The sequence below is a fragment of the Lithobates pipiens genome, unplaced genomic scaffold (genome assembly GCF_037356315.1).
Source record: "Lithobates pipiens isolate NorthernLeopardFrog02 unplaced genomic scaffold, aLitPip1_a1.2 Scaffold_10, whole genome shotgun sequence".
Classification (NCBI taxonomy): Eukaryota; Metazoa; Chordata; class Amphibia; order Anura; family Ranidae; genus Lithobates; species Lithobates pipiens.
This window is the reverse complement of record NW_027507686.1, coordinates 62,351,487-62,378,726: the sequence shown is the minus strand read 5'-3', so window position 1 is coordinate 62,378,726 and position 27,240 is coordinate 62,351,487. Positions and strand designations below refer to the sequence as shown.

General features: G+C 45.3%; 1 protein-coding gene across 3 annotated transcripts in view; it reads left to right on the top strand.

Annotated features, from left to right (window-relative positions):
• NECAB2 (N-terminal EF-hand calcium binding protein 2) overlaps positions 1 to 26,051 on the top strand; it is a 381,291-nt gene extending 355,240 nt beyond the window's left edge. For 2 of the 3 annotated variants that reach the window (XM_077455750.1, XM_077455751.1), the window contains 3 exons: positions 5,538 to 5,615; positions 11,712 to 11,803; positions 23,086 to 26,051. In XM_077455750.1, coding sequence (XP_077311876.1) covers positions 5,538 to 5,615; positions 11,712 to 11,803; positions 23,086 to 23,114 — 199 coding nt within the window. In that variant the 3' untranslated portion in view covers positions 23,115 to 26,051. The remainder of the gene's footprint in view (positions 1 to 5,537; positions 5,616 to 11,711; positions 11,804 to 23,085) is intronic. The other variant, XR_013262872.1, reaches the window with a different exon arrangement.
• The last annotated feature ends 1,189 nt before the right edge of the window (positions 26,052 to 27,240 follow it).

The window sequence follows — 27,240 nt, the reverse complement described above, 5'->3', positions numbered from 1 at the left end:
AAGGAGGCTTCGCCCTCCGAAATGCGTACTGCAAGCATTGTTCCGCCTCATTGCTGTCTTGGTTACCTGTCAGCATGGACAGTGTGTCAGTGACCGAGAGCGTGTGTTCAGCCTGTGGAGCTGCAGCCGGCAGCTGAAGTGTCATTCTGATGGTGGCTGCTAGAGGATGTTGGTGGAGGCAATATTCACATGGATCTGATGATATGCCTGGTAGAAGTTTATTTTTGTGAGTGCAATTTTAATTGTTTTTAGTCATTTAATAGAGGTTTCGGCACTAGGAGCCTGTGTGCTCTGTCTCTCTCTCCTTTGTCTAATTGAGATGCACTGCATTCAAAGACAAACAGTAAAAAAAAGGAGTTCCCTAAAACACTTTCAAGCTAGCTAGCAAAAAACAAAATAATTTGTTTCAACTATTCAGGCTAAAAACAGCATTTAGGCCTCGTTCACACGAGCATATTACAGCTTGCATCCGTGCGGGGGCCATGTTTTTCCGCATGGGATTCCACAGGTGTTACTTGCATCCCTGTGCAAGCAGCTCCACTTATGTCAGTTGGCCCACAAAGGCTGCATGGGCATAGCTGCTGTTGCCAATGTGACAGCCATGCAGGTGCAGACAATGTGCGTTTGGGGCCATGCGATTGCACAGCTGTCAAATTGGGAGCAGAACCTGTGTCATATTGATATGAATAGGACTACCTGCAAGGGGATGTGTGGAACACCTGTGCATCCCTGTATAGGCAAACACAGCCCTTTCATAGGCATAAGCTGTAGTAAGCACATGTGAGCAAGGCCTTAATTGCATATATTTGTAAATACATGTGAAAGCCACACTGCCGCATCAAGGTACCTCGGTAATGTGGTCCCTAACTCTAAACTTGCTGAGTTTCCCAACTATGGGAACATATATAGTAATACACAGAGAGCAGGCTCACCCGGAAACAGCACATCCCTCCTTAAAAGTACAGCAACCTATGAAAAAAGGAATATGTCAACCCAAAATTACATATTCTTAAAATGTGCCTGCTGTACCATGTATTAAAAAGTATCCTGTTCTCTTTGTATTGCATCCTTTGTGTAAAATATCTGGTGTCCCTGCCAGTCCCTCTGTTTTGCTATTAAAAACTGACCACAATGGCGTGAGAGCAGACCGTGGTTAGTTTTCAGGCTGCACTGAAAACTCAGCCTGCTCTCCTCCAATGATCAGACTTGTGTTGACACAAACCCTCTCTCCGTGCACAGCTATTCTCTGGGAAGACCAGTGTGCTGCTGCTTCACCTCCCCCAGCTTTCTAAGATACTTATGCAGCTGAGAACAGAGGATATGTGATCACTTATAAAAAGGTGAAAAAAGGTATTATATATATATATATATATATATATATATATATATATATATACAGTGGTGTGAAAAAGTGTTTGCCCCCTTCCTCATTTCCTGTTCCTTTGCATGTTTGTCACACTTAAGTGTTTCGGAACATCAAACCAATTTAAACAATAGTCAAGGACAACACAAGTAAACACAAAATGCAATTTGTAAATGAAGGTGTTTATTATTAAAGGTGAAAAAAAATCCAAACCATCATGGCCCTGTGTGAAAAAGTGATTGCCCCCCTTGTTAAAACATACTATAACTGTGGTTGTCCACACCTGAGTTCAATTTCTCTAGCCACACCCAGGCCTGATTATTGCCACACCTGTTCACAATCAAGGCATCACTTAAATAGGAGCTGCTTGACACAGTAAGGTCCACCAGAAGATCCTTAAAAGCTACACATCATGCCGAGACCCAAAGAAATTCAGGAACAATTGAGAAAGAAAGTAATTGAGATCTATCAGTCTGGAAAGGGTTATAAAGCCATTTCCAAAGCTTTGGGAATCCAGCGAAACACAGTGAGAGCCATTATCCACAAATGGCGAAGACATGGAACAGTGGTGAACCTTCCCGGGAGTGGCCGGCCGCCCAAAATTATCCCAAGAGCGCAGCGACGACTCATCCAAGAGGTCACAAAAGACCCCACAACAACGTCCAAGGAACTGCAGGCCTCACTTGCCTCAGTTAAGGTCAGCGTTCATGCCTCCACCATCAGGAAAAGACTGGGCAAAAATGGCCTGCATGGCAGAGTTCCAAGGAGAAAACCACTGCTGAGCAAAAAGAACATCAAAGCTCGTCTCAATTTCTCCACAACACATCTTGATGATCCCCAAGACTTTTGGGACAACATTCTGTGGACCGATGAGACAAAAGTGGAACTCTTTCGAAGGTGTGTGTCCAAGTATATCTGGCGTAGAAGGAACACTGCATTTCATAAAAAGAGCATTATACCAACAGTAAAATATGGTGGTGGTAGTGTGATGGTCTGGGGCTGTTTTGCTGCTTCAGGACCTGGAAGACTTGCCGTGATAAAAGGAACTATGAATTCTGCTGTCTACCAAGAGATCCTGAAGGAGAATGTCCGACCATCTGTTCGTGTACTCAAGCTGAAACGAACTTGGGTTCTGCAGCAGGACAATGATCCTAAACACACCAGCAAGTCCACCACCAAATGGCTGAAGGAAAACAAAATGAAGACTTTGGAGTGGACTGGCCAAAGTCCTGACCTGAATCCTATTGAGATGTTGTGGTATGACCTTTAAAAAGGCCGTTCATGCTCGAAAACCCTCTAATGTAACTGAATTAGGACAATTCTGCAAAGATGAGTGGGCCAAAATTCCTCCAGGACGCTGTAAAAGCCTCATTGCACGTTATCGCAAACGCTTGGTTGCAGTTGTTGCTGCTAAGGGTGGCCCAACCAGTTATTAGGTTTAGGGGGCAATCAATTTTTCACACAGGGCCATGATGGTTTGGATTTTTTTTCACCTTTAATAATAAACACCTTCATTTACAAATTGCATTTTGTGTTTACTTGTGTTGTCTTTGACTATTGTTTAAATTGGTTTGATATTCCGAAACACTTAAGTGTGACAAACATGCAAAGGAACAGAAAATGAGGAAGGGGGCAAACACTTTTTCACACCACTGTATATATATATATACATATATATATATATATATATATATATATATATATATACACATACACATACAGTATCTCACAATAGTGAGTACACCCCTCACATTTTTGTAAATATTTTATTATTTTTTTCATGTGACAACACTGAAGAAATGTCACTTTGCTACAATGTAAAGTAGTGAGTATACAGCTTGCATAACAGTGTAAATTTGTTGTCCCCTCAAAATAACTCAACACACAGCCATTAATGTCTAAACTGCTGGCAACAAAAGTGAGTACACACCTAAGGGAAATTATCCAAATCGGGCCCAATTAGCCATTTTCTCTCTCCGGTGTCATGTGACTCGTTAGTGTTACAAGGTCTCAGGTGTGAATAGGGAGCTGGTGTGTTAAATTTGGTGTTATCGCTCTCACTCTGTCATACTGGTCACTGGAAGTTCTACATGGCAACCCATGGAAAAAAAACTCTCTGAGGATCTGAAAAAAAGAATTGTTGCTCTACATAAAGATGGCCTAGGCCAGTGATGGCAAACCTTGGCACCCCAGATGTTTTGGAACTACATTTCCCATGATGCTCATGCACTCTGCAGTGTAGTTGAGCATCATGGGAAATGTAGTTCCAAAACCTCTGGGTTGGCAAGGTTCGCCATCACTGACCTAGGCTATAAGAAGATTGCCAAGACCCTGCATCACAGTGGCCAAGACCATACAACATTAACAGGACAGGTTCCGCTCAGAATAGCCTCTTCCAATGATGATGCACAAGAAAGCCCGCAAACAGTTTGCTGAAGACAAGCAGACTAAGGACATGGATTACTGGATCCATATCCTGTGGTCTGATGAGACCAAGATAAACTTATTTGGTTCAGATGGTGTTAAGCGTGTGTGGCGGAAACCAGGTGAGGAGTACAAAGACAAGTTTGTCTTGCCTACAGTCAAGCATGGTGGTGGGAGTGTCATGTTCTGGGGCTGCTTGAGTGCTGCCGGCACTGCGGAGCTACAGTTCATTGGGGGAACCATGAATGCCAACATGTATTGTGACATACTGACACACTATCATCTTCGTATACTATTTTAGTATTATTTATATGTTCGGATACTCATTTACCCATAGTTCTTTTTGTTCTTTTACGGTCAATATACATCACTATACTGCACATGCATTGGAGAGCATATACCACGTGGGTAAAATTACATGAGATAAAATCCCTAATCTCAAATGATCTCTCATTTGCCAATGATCTAAACTGAGTTAATCTTTTTATATATGTGTATGTGTACCTGTCATCACGATCGGCATTTTCGGCATGCATAAAAGCCTGCTTTATCCCAAAACATCAGGGGTCTAGATGGTGGATAAGACAAATTATGTGATACCAGAAATAAAAAGTAGACATATTGAAGTACGGATGATACAAAGCAAAGAAGAATTTCAAGATATTCTCGTGGGAATGACAATAAATGGCCTTATATATTTTAGAATTTGAAAACATTTTTACAGCTGAGTTTTAAACATTTTAATCCCAAGAAAATATAAATATGTCTAAAATAAAATATATGATTTTAAAGTTTTGACCATAACTTCTAAAGTATGTTTATAGTAAGTATTATATAGTAAAGGAAGAACATAAAAGGTATATAGAAGGGGAAGGGGAGGGAATAATTCTCCGGAGGAGGTTTATATATCATCTAATGTTGTAATTCTATAAAAAATCTTAATCACCATAACAATAAAACTCGGTTGTCAATATTATCTGACGTATAATATTTAATCCAGGGTTTCCATATGATATATATTTATTTTAAAGCATACGTGTTTTGTTAGTGCTGGGAAAACAATAGTGGCCACACAAAATATCAACACTTTGGGCCCAATTTGGACAATTTCCCTTAGGGGTGTACTCACTTTTGTTGCCGGCGGTTTGGACATTAATGGCTGTGTGTTGAGTTATTATGAGGGGACAGCAAATTTACACTGTTATACAAGCTGTACACTCACTACTTTACATTGTAGAAAAGTGTAATTTCTTCAGTGTTGTCACATGAAAAGATATAATAAAATATTTACAAAAATGTGAGGGGTGCACTCACTTTTGTGAGATTCTGTATGTGTGTATATATATATATATATATATATATATATATATATATAATATACACACGCGCTTTTTTATTTTAAACTGAATGGTATGTTTTACAAGGTGAGGATTTGCATATACGTTTTACATTGGTTTGCATTAGCAGCAAATGGGTTGCTTTACCGCAGTGCACGTTAACGCCCTTGCAATAAACGCACCATTACAGTGTAAAGATGGCTGTCTTTTTTATTGAATTTATAACTTAAATAGAATTTTTACATCTCACAGGTGTTTACCTTTCAAGTTAGCACGCTTTCTTTATGTGCATTTTTATTGTGAGGTTATGTTTATGCCAAGTAGGATGAATATGATCTGTGTCAGTTATTTTTTACACTTCAAGAAGCTATGAACACTCCAAAAATTCCTGCAACCTATTTGCTTTATTTCAGTGTTACTGCTGTAAGACTGCCGGATATGGTAACATTTATCGTGTATGAATTCTGGGAAAGAGAGGAGGATTGGAAGAGGTGAGTGGCCTGGTGTCTGGATTTTAATGGAGAATTGTTTAGATGCATACAGAAGCTATGAAAGAACAATTTTCAATACTGTAAAAAATGAAGGATCAGTGGTAAAACTTGCTTGGGAATAAACCAGACAATTTCTCATCTTAGAGTAAATATGTCAAATTTTGTATAATATTTTGTTTAGAAAGTAGTAAAAAGGCAAAACTGTGTGTTATAAATAAAATTCATTTTGGTGGAAAACACAAATATAAAAGATATTTTAGAAATGAGTTTTGAAATGATCCATAAACAGAATTTGAAGCAGTGTTGTAAGAACTGGGATCCTAATATCACCAAAGACCTTTGTATAGGAGAGATTGGATGCATGCTGACCAAAACATCCAAAACCCCGAAGTTGAAAATCAGTATACAGCCTGCATAGCTTATGTGCTATTCCCAGGCACAGCTTGTGGGTCTGCACACAACATATTTCAGCATGCAGATCTTTGATCCTATAATAAATCGTGCTGAGTATTTATCCATACCATGTTTTTTTACAGCCTGTGTATATCATAGCGGTGCATACAGACAGTAAGATCATGGCTGTTATGTACTTGCATCCTGTGGTCATTTGGAAGGATCTGTAAAGTTGTATCTGTGTCTTGTGTGCAGGGACCCTAAATGAAGCAATATAAGAAGACAGTTGCCCAGTCTATCTGCTTACATTAGATTGATGGATAACCTTATGATTGTGGGAGAACTTTGACTCTGCCTGCAGGCTGCTGTCATTGATAGTCAGCTGTGCAGGTTATAACATGTGTCTTGGTTGCTAATGTTGAATCGCAAAATGTCTGTACTGGCTCCATGCCCACCAATCTCCACTCCTTCCCCATGCATCCTATAAGCTATACAGTTTCAAAACTAATATGTAACTTTTGTTTTCTTACTGATGGATATTGTAACCAAAGCTTAAAGTGGTGTTTCCATTTAAAAAAGAAAATGAGTAAAATTCCCCAAAAAATTAAAGAAAAAAATTTGGATTTTTTTTAACTCACCTCTAAATGCCTGTTGCTAGGGGGGGTCCCTCGTAGTCTGCCTCCTTCAGGGCCCGGGCACCCGACGTCACTTCCAATCGGCCCAGTCAGTCATCTGGGACACGTGACAGGTTCCAGATGACTGCGTGGCGTATCACGGTGCGTGGCGCCGCTCGCGCATGCGCAGTGGGTGCCCGGCTGTGAAGCCACAGCCGGTTGCCCACAGTAGGAATGCCGGCGCCGCTGAGCAGAGGGGGGGGGGGCGAGCGGAGCTTCGTTCCCCCGCATCGCTGGACCCTGGGACAGGTAAGTGCCTGATTATTAAAAGTCAGCAGCTGCAGTATTTGTAGCTGCTGACTTTTAATTTATTTTTTTAAGGGGCACCCCACTTTAAAGAGTAACTCCACTTTTGTTACAAATTCCTGAAGAAAAGGCTGTTTGTTTCATTATGTCTTTTGGATACTGATTCTGAATGGGAATTACCTGTTCATTTTAATCAGTTGGTGCACTTTCTGTGTTCTGATGAAAAGTTGCAGTGTCTGCATCCCTTTTAGAAGTGATTAATCCTTAGGGGGCATCTCACCAAAAATTGCATTTTTGTTGCAGAGGATGCTTAAAACCTGATTTGCATCTAATGCAATCTAATCTAATACACATTATCGGAATATTGGTCGGAAAAAGCTCTGATGGTTTTCCCGACGGAATTCCGACGGGATTTCGCTCAAGCTGTCTTGCATGTACACGGTCACACCAAATTTCGACCATCAAGAACGCGGTGACGTAGAACACGTACAACGGGACTAGAAAAAGGAAGTTCAATAGCCAGTAGCCAATAGCTTCAGTCTCATAGTCGAATCTGAGCATGCGTGAGTTTTTGTGCGTCAGAATTGCGTACACACAAACGCATTTTCGAATAGGAACTTTTTCCGACCGAAAAATTTAGAACGTGCTCTCAATCTTTTCTGGCCGAAAAAAGTCAGACTGAGCATACACACGATCGCATTTTCCAACCAAAAGCTCTCATCTGTCTTTTGCTGGCCAAATTTCCGATCGCGGCATTAGTGTAGTTGTGTACTTCACACAAGCAGAAAATGAAATTTGTGGAGGCATTCTGTAGAATATTACAGAAAATAATAGTGCTGCAGAATGAAAAGCAAAGGTAATTTGTACTAACATTAAATTACAATATGGCTTATTTAGCAATTGAATATGCTATATTCATTTTTTTTTATTTACTATATTATTTCTCACAGAAGTGGAACTTTAATTTAGCTCTAGTATGCATATGCCACTTATGCCGCGTGCACACGATCAGACTTTATCGGGCGGACTTTGCAGCGGAGGTCTGCCAGACTTTCCGAACGAGCAGACTTGCCCACACATGTCCAAATGCGACCGGACTTTTCCGGCAGACTAGGTCTAGGACTAGGAGCTGACTAATAAACTACTTTAAAAAGCTGTGTTGCATGTTTTTTTTATTACCACTTCCCCCCCCAGGTGAATGGGTAGGGGTACGATGTACCCCATACTCATTCAAATAAGGTGGGGGTTGGGATCTGGGGGCCCCCTTATTAAAGGGGCTCCCGGATTCTGATAAGCCCCCTGCCCGCAGACCCTGACAACTAACAGCCAGGGTTATCGGGAAGAGGCCCATGTCCTCATCAACATGGGGACAAGGTGCTTTGGGGTGGGGGGCCGCAGGGCGCCCCCCTTCCCCAAAGCACCCCCCCATCTTGATGGCACGCGGCCTGGTACGGTTCAGGAGGGGGACCGCTCGCTCGTCCCCTCACCCTTATCCTGACTGGATAAGGGTCTGGTATGGACTTTGGGGGGACTGCCACACCGTTTTTTCGGCATAGGAGTTACCCTTAAAACCCATTCCAAGTGACGGGGCTCGCGAGGTGTCAATCTCGCCGATTGAGGTGGCGACATTGACTTCCTTTGCTGGTCCCATCGTACCTGAAGTCACGTTCAAAATGAACAGACTTTACTCCGTGTTTGGGCAAGTCCATTCATTTGGAAAGTCGGGCGGACTAGCACACAGACGGGCAGATTGTCCGCCAGACTGCCGAGGCCGGCGGACAATTTTGAGTCAAGACTTCTTTCAAAGTTCACCAGACTTTTGGGAATAAAAAGTCCGCCGGCGCCCACATACGGGCGAACTAAGTCCACCGGATAGTCCGATCGTGTGTAGCGACATTACATTTCCCCACTTTGCTGCATGCCTCTTTCATACTTCCAGTGTTGTTCTGTACGGCTCACCTTAACCTGCTCCCTCTCTGCTTAATGCCCCATAAAACGCTTTTCTTTTTTGTCCATTGAAGGGCATAGGAATTTAGACACTATCTGGTTATACTGCTACCTGCAGGAGGATTGAACAGTGCCAAAAAACAAATTGTAGGATTGTAGGCCAATTTTTTTTTTTTCCTAGTGCCCTAGGATAGACATCTTTTTTTAGCTCTGCTCGAAAATACCTGACCGATTTTTGCTAGCCTTTTATTTTTTTATTTCTTCACCTGTTGACTTCAGTCAAGATTCCTCACTGCATCGCTGTTTAAGCTGGTTGCTACATGGTTGCTATTCCAGTTCAGCCTTTCCTTAATTTACCTATGGAGTGCCAGATCTGGGTCCTGCTGGACTAGATGTGCAAGGCCATCCTCGGAGTGACCTTCAAGCACTGGATTTTGCCTTGGGCGTTTTTCAGACATCAAGTACCACTAAAAGTTACCTCTTTCCAGGTCCAGAGGCATTGTATTACCCGAGCACTTGCCCTGTCTCTGAAGAATCATTCCGTTGAGAAGGTTGATCAGGCTGAGCACTTCATTATTTACTCTGCTGGGTGCTTTTTAAATTTCCTGCTACCACTGGTTTTACTGGGGAAAGGGTTAGTGCTGAGGGACTGAGCACTATTGTCATCTGCTGCTTTTAACAATCCATTTTGAAGTGAATGGACTTTTTCTAACAAAAGATAGAGATAAAAGGTAGAGCAGATGCTTTGAGCCAAATCCTTCAGTTGTTATATTTGCAAAAAGCATCTAATCTTGATTCCCTTGAAGGTTATCTTTTTGTGCCTACCCTTAATACCATTACCAAGAATGCAACAAGAGGCTAGAGCATATGCATGCCTCAACATTAGAGGTCCAAGGAAAGGTTGGCTGAGTACCCCCCCCCCCCCCCCCCATCTACTTTTGCAGTAAATGTTAACAGTACCTCAGAGCCTGACTTTCAGACAGCCTAAAAGATTAGAAGGCGAAACCTACTAAGCCCCTAAAAAAGTCTTGTGCGTGAAGGTGCACTCCCAACACTACAACCCCTTGGGTTTCTCTCACCCAAAGACCCCTTGCTTTACTTCCGTTTTCAACTTGGCCCCGGGAGCCATGCCCCATCCAGGCCATCACTCCATTCATCAGTAAAATTTCCTTTTCTTGGGGCATGTAAGGCCCTCAGTGGTGTCTAGTACCTAGTACCTACTGGGTCAACAAGAACCGGTTTTGACTGTTCCTCAACCGCATTGGAATCTGAATTTGCATTGCTGCTCTCAGAGCATTGAGTAGGCATCATGAGTCCTAGTGGACAACATATCCCTAAAGGACTTAATGCCTGCAAGATCTGGCAGGATTTGGCTTTGTGAGATTTTAGCTTTGGAAACTGTAGGCAATAGTAACCAACACAGTTCCACCATAGAAAGATCCACAGAATGTTTACCTTCAGACCTCTTGTCAGACACAGTGTTACCCCTCTTTCCTCCTGTACAGGAGCATCAGTGCATTAAGTAACCCTCCCCTCAGAGACATCTCATTTTCTCCTCTCTTCTTGGTCCACTTTTGTCCCCTTTTCTGCTGTTGCTGATCAAGTTCCACTTGTAGTTTAACTTGTCTACCTCAAAGTACCATATAGTCCCTGTTGTGATTATTCAGCCTCTCTATTAAGTTTCATGCACGCTGATCACTTTAACCAAAATTCCATGGAAACTTGTTCCTCTCAACTGATAACCTCTAGACATGGAGAAGTGGTTCACATATCTAGATGCACCTCAGACCCTGCATTGCTGTTGAAGGTCGTCCTTGAAGTACCCCATGTATCAGGAAACAGAAAATCCTTAGTTTCTTGCTGCAGGAATCCTCTAACAGGAACATTAAAGGATCAATGTAGGAGCATCTTCTGTTGGCCGATTCCTGATGAAATTCAATCCATGCATGCAGGGTCAGGACAAGGGGAGGGCAGAAGGGTCACCTTCTCTGGGCGCAGTGTGGAGAGGGGATGCTGAGAACCAATGAACGTTCCCCTGTCCAGCTACCTGAATGACAGGAGTGATGCTGCCATCACTCCTGTCATTCAGAACACTACTCTTTGTGTGAATGCCTTCTGGGACCTGTGATGTGTCCCAGAAGGTTACGGGGTGGACTTCCGGTGGATCTGCCGTAGGGAGCCGGTACCTGTCAAAACCAGGTACCCACTCACTCCCACCCCCCCACCCAAAAAAAGTGGCAAAAATAGAACGGGGGGATACTAAGCAGAACTTCCCCCGGAGGCCGGGTTCGCACATGCTGAATCGGAATCAAAGATGCACAGGACCCTTTATAAATGCGGACCGTGGCCGCCCCGGAGGGGTGTGAAGCAGCTCCAGTGCAAGTCATGCGAATTAGATGTGGAGAAACCCGCTGAAGTGTGCTGGTTTCGCATAAGTGTGAACCCAGCCTTAGGGAGAAGTTCTGCTTAAAGTTCTTAGCTAGATCAGCTGTGCAGCCTCCTAAAAGTGTGTAAAAATTCAGATTATACAGGAAATGTTCTAGAGGAGCATGTTATTTAATAGCTGACACCATGGGGTTAAATTAATAAGGCAAATAGGTTGTTCAGATTTATAAGTGTATGGCCAGCTTAACATAAAAAAAATAATTTCAGCAGCTGCTAAGGTAAACAGAAATAAATTATAATATGGACTTGCTATAAACATACAAAATATGGCAAGCTCAGAAATCAGCTAAAGGGTAAGAAACATACTTTGCAGAGCTATTGGTAAGCCGTAGGAAACTTTGTGTACAAATGTAGTTTCGATTCACTAATTAGTTTAACTGTCTTCACCCAGGCATCTGCAGAGTGGACCATGTAAGCAGTTCCAGCATGTGAAGGTCGATGCTCTCATTCAGCCAGAATCTATATCCAGTGTGTCTGTTCCAGGTAAGCTCTCAGACATCTCGTACAGAAGGCTTTAAAGCAACTCCATCAGTTACAACAGTCATTAAATAAAAGCAACTAGGCAAGGTGCTTGCACATGCCATAATGAGTTTAAAAATGCCATACTGGGAGCCTCCAATACTTAGGAACACACCTTATGAAAATTTGCACTTAGAGGCCAAGTGTAGTGCTCTCCCCCGAAAGAGCCGTGGATTTGTCCCAGGTTCCTCTCCCACTAGTGCAGCGGCAACCAGGCACACAGCAACATTCACTTTTGTGGCTCAATATAACAGTCCAGGGGTTGTCCTTTTCTGTATTTATTGCTGAACAAATTGGATAGGGTACTGGGTAGTGATGGCCGAACGGTTCGCCCGGCGGTCGTTTCGCGGCGAATTTCCGACATTCGCGGTCCGCACGTTCGAACGCCTTTTTCCGTCGTTCGCCGCGGCGGACTTACGTGTTTAATGTATACAAGAACTTTAACCTTTGGTGACACGTTTATCATGTGATACAGGACAGCCAATTGAGACATGACAGCACATGGACACTTGTACATTCCCCCTAACCTATAAATACACCCGATCCGGTGGCCATTTTACATTCTTTCTTCTGTTAAGATAGGGACAGGTTCCTGTGTGGAGTAGGGAGAGATAAACCACTAGCTATTTGGTACACAAAAGTTCTTTTCAGGACTGGTATAGGTGTTAGGTGTTGATAGGTTTGCTGTGCTGCTGATTCTTGCAGCAGCCTGAGTGTCTTTTGTTAGTTTAGAGAAAGGGAAAGGACGGTGTATGCTACAGGGACAGCCAGATTAGTCTTTCATCATCATCATCATCATCATCATCATTAGCTGTTACTATCAAGGTCCACAAAAGAGCTGTTCCAGTAACCACTAATCGTTCTCTTTTTTTGCCAATTTGTATAGGGACAGGAAGGAAGCAGTGTTGTCAGGCAGTGAGGGTAATTTTAAAGACTTGCTGTTATTATTAGTTCCACAAAGGTTCTTTTCAGGACTGGTATCAGTGGTACAGTAATAGGCTTGTACATGTATAATATTCTTTCTTCCAAATATAGAAAGGATATTATACTTGACTGCTGCCCTTCTGCTGCAGTCTGCTAAACATTCACAACTCACTTGTTCCACAAAAGTTCTTATAAGGACTGGTAACTTGGTATAGGGTGCTACGGTACATAGGCTTGAGTGCGGTACAGTCTGCTGTTCTGTAAGGACCGCTATCGGTCCACAATAGATAGGGTTGACGTGCACCACTGCTGACCGCTGCCCTATACTGCAGCAGTCCTTCAGCGGTATAGGGACTGACGTACAGTCTGCTAATCACTAACACACAACCTGCTTGTTCCACAAAAGTTCTTATAAGGACTGGTAACTTGGTATAGGGTGCTACGGTACATAGGCTTGAGTGCGGTACAGTCTGCTGTTCTGTAAGGACCGCTATCGGTCCACAATAGATAGGGTTGACGTGCACCACTGCTGACCGCTGCCCTATACTGCAGCAGTCCTTCAGCGGTATAGGGACTGACGTACAGTCTGCTAAACACTAATACACAACCTGCTTGGTCCACAAAAGTTCTTATAAGGACTGGTAACTTGGTATAGGGTGCTACGGTACATAGGCTTGAGTGCGGTACAGTCTGCTGTTCTGTAAGGACCGCTATCGGTCCACAATAGATAGGGTTGACGTGCACCACTGCTGACCGCTGCCCTATACTGCAGCAGTCCTTCAGCGGTATAGGGACTGACGTACAGTCTGCTAAACACTAATACACAACCTGCTTGGTCCACAAAAGTTCTTATAAGGACTGGTAACTTGGTATAGGGTGCTACGGTACATAGGCTTGAGTGCGGTACAGTCTGCTGTTCTGTAAGGACCGCTATCGGTCCACAATAGATAGGGTTGACGTGCACCACTGCTGACCGCTCACCTATACTGCAGCAGTCCTTCAGCGGTATAGGGACTGACGTACAGTCTGCTAATCACTAACACACAACCTGCTTGTTCCACAAAAGTTCTTATAAGGACTGGTAACTTGGTATAGGGTGCTACGGTACATAGGCTTGAGTGCGGTACAGTCTGCTGTTCTGTAAGGACCGCTATCGGTCCACAATAGATAGGGTTGACGTGCACCACTGCTGACCGCTGCCCTATACTGCAGCAGTCCTTCAGCGGTATAGGGACTGACGTACAGTCTGCTAATCACTAACACACAACCTGCTTGTTCCACAAAAGTTCTTATAAGGACTGGTAACTTGGTATAGGGTGCTACGGTACATAGGCTTGAGTGCGGTACAGTCTGCTGTTCTGTAAGGACCGCTATCGGTCCACAATAGATAGGGTTGACGTGCACCACTGCTGACCGCTGCCCTATACTGCAGCAGTCCTTCAGCGGTATAGGGACTGACGTACAGTCTGCTAAAAACTAATACACAACCTGCTTGGTCCACAAAAGTTCTTATAAGGACTGGTAACTTGGTATAGGGTGCTACGGTACATAGGCTTGAGTGCGGTACAGTCTGCTGTTCTGTAAGGACCGCTATCGGTCCACAATAGATAGGGTTGACGTGCACCACTGCTGACCGCTCACCTATACTGCAGCAGTCCTTCAGCGGTATAGGGACTGACGTACAGTCTGCTAATCACTAACACACAACCTGCTTGTTCCACAAAAGTTCTTATAAGGACTGGTAACTTGGTATAGGGTGCTACGGTACATAGGCTTGAGTGCGGTACAGTCTGCTGTTCTGTAAGGACCGCTATCGGTCCACAATAGATAGGGTTGACGTGCACCACTGCTGACCGCTGCCCTATACTGCAGCAGTCCTTCAGCGGTATAGGGACTGACGTACAGTCTGCTAAACACTAATACACAACCTGCTTGGTCCACAAAAGTTCTTATAAGGACTGGTAACTTGGTATAGGGTGCTACGGTACATAGGCTTGAGTGCGGTACAGTCTGCTGTTCTGTAAGGACCGCTATCGGTCCACAATAGATAGGGTTGACGTGCACCACTGCTGACCGCTCACCTATACTGCAGCAGTCCTTCAGCGGTATAGGGACTGACGTACAGTCTGCTAATCACTAACACACAACCTGCTTGTTCCACAAAAGTTCTTATAAGGACTGGTAACTTGGTATAGGGTGCTACGGTACATAGGCTTGAGTGCGGTACAGTCTGCTGTTCTGTAAGGACCGCTATCGGTCCACAATAGATAGGGTTGACGTGCACCACTGCTGACCGCTGCCCTATACTGCAGCAGTCCTTCAGCGGTATAGGGACTGACGTACAGTCTGCTAAACACTAATACACAACCTGCTTGGTCCACAAAAGTTCTTATAAGGACTGGTAACTTGGTATAGGGTGCTACGGTACATAGGCTTGAGTGCGGTACAGTCTGCTGTTCTGTAAGGACCGCTATCGGTCCACAATAGATAGGGTTGACGTGCACCACTGCTGACCGCTCACCTATACTGCAGCAGTCCTTCAGCGGTATAGGGACTGACGTACAGTCTGCTAATCACTAACACACAACCTGCTTGTTCCACAAAAGTTCTTATAAGGACTGGTAACTTGGTATAGGGTGCTACGGTACATAGGCTTGAGTGCGGTACAGTCTGCTGTTCTGTAAGGACCGCTATCGGTCCACAATAGATAGGGTTGACGTGCACCACTGCTGACCGCTCACCTATACTGCAGCAGTCCTTCAGCGGTATAGGGACTGACGTACAGTCTGCTAATCACTAACACACAACCTGCTTGTTCCACAAAAGTTCTTATAAGGACTGGTAACTTGGTATAGGGTGCTACGGTACATAGGCTTGAGTGCGGTACAGTCTGCTGTTCTGTAAGGACCGCTATCGGTCCACAATAGATAGGGTTGACGTGCACCACTGCTGACCGCTCACCTATACTGCAGCAGTCCTTCAGCGGTATAGGGACTGACGTACAGTCTGCTAATCACTAACACACAACCTGCTTGTTCCACAAAAGTTCTTATAAGGACTGGTAACTTGGTATAGGGTGCTACGGTACATAGGCTTGAGTGCGGTACAGTCTGCTGTTCTGTAAGGACCGCTATCGGTCCACAATAGATAGGGTTGACGTGCACCACTGCTGACCGCTGCCCTATACTGCAGCAGTCCTTCAGCGGTATAGGGACTGATGTACAGTCTGCTAAACACTAATACACAACCTGCTTGGTCCACAAAAGTTCTTATAAGGACTGGTAACTTGGTATAGGGTGCTACGGTACATAGGCTTGAGTGCGGTACAGTCTGCTGTTCTGTAAGGACCGCTATCGGTCCACAATAGATAGGGTTGACGTGCACCACTGCTGACCGCTGCCCTATACTGCAGCAGTCCTTCAGCGGTATAGGGACTGACGTACAGTCTGCTAAACACTAATACACAACCTGCTTGGTCCACAAAAGTTCTTATAAGGACTGGTAACTTGGTATAGGGTGCTACGGTACATAGGCTTGAGTGCGGTACAGTCTGCTGTTCTGTAAGGACCGCTATAGGTCCACAATAGATAGGGTTGACGTGCACCACTGCTGACCGCTCACCTATACTGCAGCAGTCCTTCAGCGGTATAGGGACTAAGAGTTTTGTCACAGGGTCATTTAAAAAATGACATGCAGAGGAAGAGGCAGGCCCTTCCGCAGGGGTGGTAGGGGTAGGGCAGGAGCAACAGGCTTGAGCCAAAGTGGGAAGTTGCAGAAGGTGCGTTCAATTACTTTAAAGGATGCACCAGACTTGGTTGAGTGGCTCGCTCAGCCTTACTCTTCTGCACCCTCCTCATCCTCTCGATCTGCACCCTCTTCTTCACTCTCTGCTATGTGCACCCCCAAAGACACTACCACCAACAACACGACCACCACCACCACCACCACATACCTTCCGCTTGAGTCACTGGAATTATTTTCCGATCCATATCAAGAGGACATTTCTGATGCGCAGCCACTCTTGGTATTGGATCAGGAAGAGGAGGTAGCAACAAGCGCTACTCAGCAGTCTGACGCCAGTACCCAGATCAGCCCAAGGAGGAGGTTGGTCCCCGGTGTTGCTGCCTACTCCGAGATCTCTACTTATAGCGGTGGGGAAGGTGACGTTGATGATGACGTGTCTAGTGATGTCACGTGGGTGCCCACAAGAGAGGAAGAGGAGGGGAGTTCAGAGGGAGATATGGACCAGCAGATAGGGAGGAGAAGCAGCAATGACTTACATTGCACAGCAGGGACAAAGCAGACTGCAAATGTATCAGGAGCGAGTCATCGACCATGTACGGTCACATCTGGCGCTCCCAGGACACCGGCACATGGCTCCGCAGTGTGGGCTTTTTTTAACGTGTCCGCTGCTGACAATAGCGTTGCCATCTGCAATCTTTGCAGTCAACGCGTTAGTCGCGGTAAGCCCAATACTCACCTAGGGACGACCGCCTTAAGAAGGCACATGAGCAGCCATCACCGAGCCCAGTGGGAGCAACGGAACACACAAAGCCACACTGCAGGCTCTCACCGTCCAGCCTCGTCTTCTACTTCTCCTTCTCCTCTCTCCTCACAATTGTCCTCCACTCCACCTTCCATCACGCCAAGCTCACATTTTTCTGCAAAAAGGCAGGCTTCCGTGGGCCTAATGTTTGAGCGTAAAAAAATGATGATGCCGGATAACCCTCTTGCCCAACGGTTGGCGGCTGGCTTGTCAGAACTCATAGCCCGCCAACTACTGCCATATAAACTGGTGGACTCGGAGGCCTTTCGCAAATTTGTGGCCATTGGAACACCACAATGGAAGGTCCCAGGAAGGAAGTATTTCTCAGAGAAGGGCATCCCAGAGCTATATGGCCATGTTCAGCGGCAAGTGAATGTATCTCTGGCACACAGTGTCGGTGCCAAGATACATCTGACCACAGACACGTGGTCTAGCAAACACGGGCAGGGAAGGTATATCAGTTTTACTGCCCACTGGGTGAACCTTCTGACGGCCGTCAAGCATGTAACCCGTGGCACCCGTGTAGATTTGGTTTTACCGCCACGGATTGCATGCAGGCCTGACTCTTCTTCTCCTCCTCCTACTCCATCCTCCTCCCTCTCCTCCTCAGCTGCCTCCTCCTTTTCCGCTGCTAGCGTCTCTTCCACTGCACCGCCCAAGCTCCCCAGAACCTATTCCACATGCCAGGTGAGACGTTGCCATGCCGTGCTGCGTCTGTTGTGCCTGGAAGCAAAGAGCCACACTGGCCCGGCACTCCTTTCAGCTTTGCGTTCACAGGCAGATGAGTGGCTAACACCGCTCAATTTGACAGTTGGTAAAGTGGTGTGTGACAACGGTGCCAATCTGCTTAGCGCATTGAAACAGGGCAAAATCACGCACGTGCCGTGCATGGCACACGTCTTAAACTTGGTCGTGCAGCGATTCCTTGTCAAATACCCTGGGGTCCAGGACATCTTGCGGCAGGCAAGGAAAATCTCGGCCCATTTCAGAAGATCTTACACGGCCATGGCTCGCCTTGCTGACATTCAGCGGCGACACCATCTGCCGGTCAGACGTCTTATTTGCGATTGCCCGACGCGATGGAACTCAACCTTCTATATGCTTGATAGGCTGCTCCAGCAGAAACGTGCAGTTAACGTCTACCTGTATGAACTCTGCGAAAGAAACGGTTCTGGGGAGCTGGGTTTTTTTTCACCGCGCCAGTGGCTGCTCATGCGCGACACATGCAGACTTCTGCGGCCATTTGAGGAGATCACCAAACTGGTCAGTCGCAGCCATGGCGCCATCAGTGACATGGTACCTTATGCCTTCTTTCTGGAGCGTGCATTGCGTCGTGTCATTGATCAGGCTGTGGAGGAGCAGGAGCGGGAAGATGAGGAAGTCGCAATGCTGGATGAATTCCCAGGGGGGGCTACTCTATCTGAGACAAGTCAACAACAGGAGTCTGATGAGGAGTCAGAGGAGGATGGTGCCGGGGCGGATGAGCAGGAGCAAGAAGAGCATGCTTTAAACCTTTCTGGGATCCCTGTTGTGCGAGGATGGGGAGAGGAGAATGAAGAGGACGACATTATCCTGGATGATGAGCAGGAGCCAGGCCACCACACCGCTTCCACTTTAGTGCAAATGGGGGCCTTCATGCTCCAGTGTTTTAATAGGGACCCCCGTATAAAAAGCATGAGGGTCAAGGACCAGTACTGGGTGGCAACGTACTTAGACCCCCGGTACAAACACAAAATGGCGGAAATGTTACCGCCGTCGCAGAGGGCTGTCAGAATGCAGCACTTCCAGGCCTTGCTTCGAGAAATGCTGCATTCTGCTTTTGCGTGCGCTGGCAGAGGAGCAATTCCCACTCCCAGAGAAGGATTTGCGGGTACCAATCCAACAGCGCCTGCAAGAAGAGGCCGGTTTGAAGATGTGTTGGTGACTTCGGATATGAGGTCATTCTTTCAGCCGACCCATCGACAGGTGTCATCCGGATCCAGCATCAGGGAACGCCTAGACCGTCAGGTGTCCGACTACATTGGGTTAACGGCCGATGTGGACGCTCTGAGGAGTGATGAACCCCTAGACTACTGGGTGGGCAGGCTTGACCTCTGGCCAGAGCTTGCCCAATTTGCAATCGAACTGTTGGCTTGCCCCTCATCCAGTGTCCTGTCCGAAAGGACGTTCAGCGCAGCAGGGGGGATTGTGACCGATAAGCGTACTCGCCTAGCTCACCACAGTGTTAACTACCTCACATTTCTAAAAATGAATGAGGCATGGATCTCGGAGGAATTCAACACATGTGACCAGTAGACCATGTATATGTCTATAAACTATTTTTTTAATCAAGCACACAGACCTTCTTAATTCATTTGGCTCACTTCCTTGACCCAAAAAAGCACACCGTACTATATGCCCCTACCCTCCTCTTTGAAGAGGTTGAGCGGTGTCATAGTTCTACTGGGGCTGCTTATGATATCCCTGTGCTGTGCTGACTTCCTCCTGGGGGTTCTTATTATGAAGGGATCACACTATCCCTGTGCTGTGCTGACTTCCTCCTGGGGGTTCTTATTATGAGGGGATCACACCATCCCTGTGCTGTGCTGACTTCCTCCTGGGGCTGCTTACGGTGCTGCTGTCAGTGCTGTATGTCACGGTGCTGCTGTCAGCGCTGTATGTCACGGTGCTGCTGTCAGCGCTGTATGTCACGGTGCTGCTGTCAGCGCTGTATGTCACGGTGCTGCTGTCAGCGCTGTATGTCACGGTGCTGCTGTCAGCGCTGTATGTCACGGTGCTGCTGTCAGCGCTGTATGTCACGGTGCTGCTGTCAGCGCTGTATGTCACGGTGCTGCTGTCAGCGCTGTATGTCACGGTGCTGCTGTCAGCGCTGTATGTCACGGTGCTGCTGTCAGCGCTGTATGTCACGGTGCTGCTGTCAGCGCTGTATGTCACGGTGCTGCTGTCAGCGCTGTATGTCACGGTGCTGCTGTCAGTGCTCTGTATTACGGTGCTGCTGTCAGATGCCTCTATCACGGTGCATGTGTCATTCCGGTATGTCACGCTGCTGGTGATCATCTCCTGCACCCTCTTCTTTGCCTACCCTGGTCCCTGACCTTCCCTCTCCTCCATTGCCTTCATTAGCTCCATAGTCCTGAATTGTTAGAACAATTTCCCAAATAAAATAAAAATGCTTGTAGTTATCGATCCCAAATTCACCTCATACATGTATTATGTCATTGTCCAGATGGTGGGACTACGTTTTACCCCCTAATAATTACCACGTGGCCGCAAATTCGACATGAAGGTTTGCAAAGTTCGCCTCCCATTGAAGTCAATGGGGCCCGCGGCGAACGGTCGGTTTCGCGAACGTTTGGGTCCGTTCGCATTTCGCGTTCGCGAAACGTCCCGTCGGAAGTTCGTCCATCACTAGTACTGGGAGCTGTAGGATACTCCAGAAAACTGAACTGTAACAAAAGGACACTTCTCACTCTGCATCTACTTCTTAGAACAGTTCCCACAACAATAGCTCAGGAAATGGACATCACTGGGACACCATAAGCAATGGCCCAGGACAGGCAAGCCTTAGGCCGCGTACACACGCGGGGACTGTTCGGCCAACTTTGTCCGTCAAACAGTTTCGGCAAACAGTCCGCTCAAAATTAGCATGGACGGACATGGCCACACACGACGTACGAACAGTTTGCTGAAACCGTGCGCGATGATGTGAACGGCACGTACGACGGGACGAAAAATACGACGTCCTATACACTGCATTATAACTTTCGGCGTGTAAATCCTTTCTGAGCATGCGCGGAACTTAGTTTGTCGAACAAGCCTACACACGAGGGAACTGTTCGCTGAAACAAGGTTTCAGCGGACAGTTTTTCGGAAATTCCGAAAAACCTTGTTCAGCGGACTGTTCGCTGAAACTGTCCGCTGAACGCCCACACACGGGCGGACTGTCCGCCGAAACACTGTTCAGCGGACAAAGTTGGCCGAACAGTCCCCGCGTGTGTACGCGGCCTTAGTGTACCAGGGGGTTAATAGCAGCAACAGTTACCCAGATCAGCCTGCACTCAGGTCTGTACTCACGAGTCCTACATGGAATCCCCTTTTGTTAGCTTCAGAGTTTCTCAGGAAATAGGCCCTCCAGCTTTAGCATAGCTGGTACCTCGATGGGCTCCTGGTAGATGTCAGCTGGACTGCATACTAACTGTGACTCCTTATGGCTTCACAGGGCTGCTCACTGCGCATGCATCTGATTGGTTCAGCACTTTCTTTGACGTGTCGTAGAAGGCCGCGGTGGGAGGAGGGGGGAGGCAAACTTCTGTTTGGATTGCTGCAGCAATCCAACCGGAAGTGGGGAAGCGGATACCTGTCAAAACCAGGTACCTTCTTCCTGCCCCACTTCCTCCTTCCGCCCAGGGACCACCAAGGCGACTCCTCCTTTCGCCTTAGGTGGCCCCTCCCTCTAGACGATCTCCTGGGACGCATGACATGTCCCAGGAGATCGCCTGACCACTCCAGGAGCGCAGCACGACTCGCGTATGCGCCGTGTGTGCCTGGCCGTGAAGCCGAAAGCTGTCGCGGCCGGGTGCCCAGAGTGGCAATGGAGGCGCCGGCGGAGAGGAGCGACGCTCCATTCGGCCAAATCGCTGGACCGTGGAACAGGTGTCAGTTTATTAAAAGTCAGCAACTACACTTTTTGTAGCTGCTAACTTTTAATAAACATAAAAAGCATGGAACTCCCCTTTAAATGCACCAACAGAAATGTTTCCTCAGTCTTAAAATGCATGTGCTACCAAATTGTTATTCTTAATCTAATGGTTTAATCTAAATGTGGAGAATCGTAGTGTCACATTAAGATGCCCATACATGCGCTATAGCGTGACTGTTCCCATGGCAAAGTTTATTCCCTTTTCTAAAGATTGAATAAATATTTCCAGCAGAAAGCATAAAAAATAAAAAATAAATTGCTTCTTAGACTTTTGTTAACCCTTTGCACCACCAATTATAGATAGAAATTAGATGGTATGTTTAATGGTAAAGGTCAGCTGTCACTTGAGATGGCAGTATTACACAGCTTGTTTACAGCTTTATGAGTGTATAGAAACTGATTTTCAAAGGATAAAGAGCACTCATGAGCATCAGAAGTGCATCATCTTTAAATTCTTTCAACAGTTTCTTCCTCCTCCCCATAGAAAACATAATGATTATGCTTTATGCATGTGATACATCTGTTCAATGGCCATGCTGGCTCTAAGCCCTTGTACACACGGTCGGAGATTCCGACGGAATGTGTCCGATCGGACCGTATTGTCGGATAATCCGACTGTGTGTGGTCTCCATCAGACTATTTCAGATATTCCGACGGACCAAGTTTTCCAACTTGTCTATAAAATTTTCCGACAACATGCTCCGATCGGACATACTCCGATCATGCGTAGCCTACTCCGACGGACAAAGTGCCATGCATGCTCAGAACAAATTCCTAGACCAAAGCTATTGGCTACTAGCCTGAACGTAGTCCCGTCGTAACGAAATAACGTCATCACGTTATGTAAAATCGGATTTTCCAACAACTTTGTCCGACCGTGTGCATTCAACAGTTTTGGACAAAATCCAACGGATTTGGTTGTCAGAATGTCCGACCGTGTGTACAAGGGCTTAGTAGTTTCCAGTTAGATTGTTGACAAGCTCATTTGTTACAGCCCACCATTGTCAGTAATAGTAGCCCTTGAATGCCTTTCTTTGATTTTCAGCTCTCGGTTAATTAGGTACATTTGTTTTCCAGCTTCCTGGTGTATCCTGAGCCGAGACTGACAGCATTCTTGTGAAACTGTCCGGATTCTGTCTGTAACATCAGTGGCTCACTGAGACTTATGTCAACGTCCCACCAGAAGACCTCAATTATTCTGGCTGAGATACGTCTCCTCCTGATGACAATGTTCAAGTGCTGTCTTTTCAATCCACCTAGTGGGGAATGTATTTGCTTGTTATAAAGGGAAATCCTCAGAGAGCCAGCTTATGAAATGCCTCAAAATATAAACATAAAATTAAAAATCTAAACGACCATATGTGAAAAACAGCCGTAGCCAGGATCAAGGAGCCCACCTAGTCACCCATATAAAACCAGACCTTTAGGGACTAGGCCAACGAAACAGACCTTGAAAACTGCATGTGAAACCAAACCTGACTTTTGTTTATAGGTTAACAATACTCCACAGGTATACAGTAGGATCAAAGTCAATTTTTGAAAGAAATAATATTGATAACTATTAACAGGAAACCACATTTTAGATGCTGGATTATTCATACATATCACTAACATGCTGACCTTTATTAGAAAAAAACATGGTAGACCCATTCTCACTTTTTAGTCCTAGATCTCATTTTAAAGAGCTTCTCCAGGAAACAGCAAGTCTAGGGCTACCCTGGCGACTAACCATTTGTTGGCTGTCACCTCTCAGAACACTGAAATTATTGTGTTGCTAATGGGATGATTGGCAGTAGGTAGTTACATATCTTACTAGTAAAGAAATTTAATTACCAGTGTAGTCCAAGGCTTACCCTCTTTTTACTCACAGATGGTGGCTGTCCAGTAATGTACACATCTCTGCCAGCTTATTAACTTCCATGGGAAATCAAGGACTGTAAGAGGTCTGAGACCTTACATGACATTAGCTGAGATGAACTGGTTGTGAGGTACACATAGAGCTGAATATCCAGTTAGGAAGTGCTTTCTGCACTTGTAGCAATTACCCAGTGATGGCTTTTGATGTTTTATAATACATCGCAACCGGGAACACACACAGGCACGGCATCGCGGGCACACTGCATCTGAAATGGGAGCACACACAGGCCGGACATCATGGCCAGGAGCACACAGTCCCTACATCATAAACTGGAGCACACACAGGCCCAACATCACACACTAAAACAACACAGGTCCTACATAACAAACTAGAGCACACACAGGCCCCACATAAACTGGAGCACTCAAAGACCCACCCATCATCACAAATTGGAGCACTTGCAGGCCTTACATCAGACTGAAGCATAAACAGGCTCTATATCACAAGTGGGAGCACACACAAGCCCAACATCACAAACTGGCGCTCATACAGGCTCTATATCACAACCAGGAGCACACACAGGCCCAGCATCACAAACTGGAGCGCACACACAGGCCAAAAATCACAAACTGAAGCACACACACAGGCCCAGCATCACAAACTGGGTGCACACAACACAAACATCTCAAACTGGGTGCGCACAAAATGAACATCACAAGCTGGAGCCCATACAGGCCCAACATCAAACTGAAGCACACACAGGCCCAACATCACAAACTGGAGCACATACAGGCCCAACATCATGAACTGGAGCACACACAGGCCCAACATCACAAACTGGAGCACACACAGGACCAACATCACAAACTGGAGCACACACAGCCCCAACATCATAAACTGGAGCACACACAAGCCCAACATCACAAACTGGAGCACACACAGGACCAACATCATAAACTGGAGCACACACAGGCCCAACATCACAAACTGGAGCACACACAGGCCCAACATCATAAACTAGAGCACACACACATGTCCAACATCACAAACCGGAGCACACACAGCCCCAACATCATAAACTGGAGCACACACAGGTCCAACATCACAAACCGGAGCACACACAGGCCCAACATCATAAACTGGAGCACACACAGGCCCAACATCACAAACTGGAGCACACACAGGACCAACATCACAAACTGGAGCACATACAGGCCCAACATCATAAACTGGAGCACACACAGGCCCAACATCACAAACTGGAGCACACACAGGACCAACATCACAAACTGGAGCACACACAGCCCCAACATCATAAACTGGAGCACACACAGGCCCAACACCACAAACTGGAACACACACAAGCCCAACATCACAAACTGGAGCACACACAGGCTCTATATTGCACACAGGCCTTGCATTGTAAAAACAGTGGCTTTATGTGTGAAGATATTGGTTGGTTTACTAAAGGCAAATAGGCCGTTTGCAAGAGAATTTTCTCTCAGCTTAATGAATTGGATGAAAATGTACTTTGTGCATAGTTGGAGGTTGGAAGTCAGCAGAGCTTCACTTCATTCACTAAGTTAGGGAAAAATCCTCTTCCCTGGTAAAGTGAACTGCCAATTTACCTTCAGTAAATCAACCCCAGTGTCTCCTCTATTAAAGAATGTGCTCCTCCAGGACACTTCCTTTATTATGTGAATTTCTTCTTCCTTTCTGGAGATTGCACAACCGATCTAGCTAAGGACTTAATCTTAACCATCTCTAATGCAGAGATCTATACAGTTCTGACAGTCACCCTTTGTGAGTAATGTGAAAGAATTTAGCTTCATCCTGGAAAACATATTTAGCTGTATATCCTGGGGGCATTTCTTCCTAATTTCATCCAATGATGCATGGCTAGGTTCACAGAGCCACTGAAGCAGCTGACACCTTTACCCAGTTATACATTCTTTTTTTTACCCTGGCAATGATTAATATAGCAGACCTTCTCGGAATGTCCATTTCTTTTTTTTAACTATGTATTGTTTGATATTCTATATACCGGTATATGTAAACTGTTCACTATTGGTATGGGATTTAATGCCTAGTGCAATGCAAGTTGCTAGAAAATGTCTTTCCAAAGGACTTATTTATTATAGGATATGTACAGTTGAGAAACGTACCTATTAAAACTCTTAAACTATGTTGTGTCATTGTAAAAAAAAAAAAAAAAAAAAAAAAAAAGCTTTTGTTGTACTTTATGATCGTTATGGCTTTTTTATTTTTTATTTTGTGTGTTTGCTGCTAACTGCCTTTATTTTAAGAAAATTTTATTTCACACCCACCTGTACTGTTTCACTGTGAATTTACTTATATTACTAAACTAAGGTGAGTCTGACCTTCAAACATATGGGTTTGTTTAATAAGGTGCTGTGAAAGTGCAATAAGACTGCAGCCATCTCTCAAATGCAGCAACCTGAAAATAGATTGGCTGGTACGAGATGCAATATTGTGATCTGCAGCGCCACCCATCAATGAAACTTGGTATAGCAGTCATTCATCTAAATGCAATGGTTCCCTTTGTAAGCACAATTACTATTCTTATTTACTAATATGACCAATTTGTAGTGACCAATAGCAACCAGTCTGTTTTCAAGTTACCTTTGTCAGATGATGAAAACTATGAAATAATCTTGCTTGCAGGTAGCAATTTTTCACATAGTGTACTAGTAAGGTTCATCCATGATGCTTAAAGAGAAGCACCTGTCCAGATAAACTATTGTTGATGCGCTGAAAATTTGGTTCACAAAAATGTATTTTGTTTGGATGTGCCAAATAATAATTAAAGAGTAACTCCACTTTCGTTGAGAAAACATTCCCCTCTGGGAGATCTATGTACATTACAAAGCTTTTAGGAAACATTGTTGCCGATTCCTACGTTTTACTTTTCTGAAGAAGTGTGTTTGCGTCCAGGTGGTAAGTTAATTGAATAGGAGTGATTGCATACTTTTTAATCAGCTGCTGCAGGACTTTAATGAGGAAAATTGCAGGGTCTGCATCCCTTTAGGCGTGGTTCATGCCTTTGCAGGTTGCAGTTTGCATATTCCAGGTGCATTTTGTGTTTTTTCAATAAAGGTTTTTGATCCATTGAAGTCTATGGAACCAAAAACCAGAAATAAGTCCCAGGCCCTTTCCATAAAATTCAGAGATGTGAACGTGACCCATAGGAAACAATGTTAAATGGACTGTAGTGCGTTTTTGAAAAACTGAAAACGCACTAAAAAAATGCATAGGGGTGAACAAGGCCTTTGACTTGATTTCCTATTGGGAGTATCTCACCAAAAATTACATTTTTGTTGCAGGAGATGTTTCTAGGGGGCGTTCTGTATACA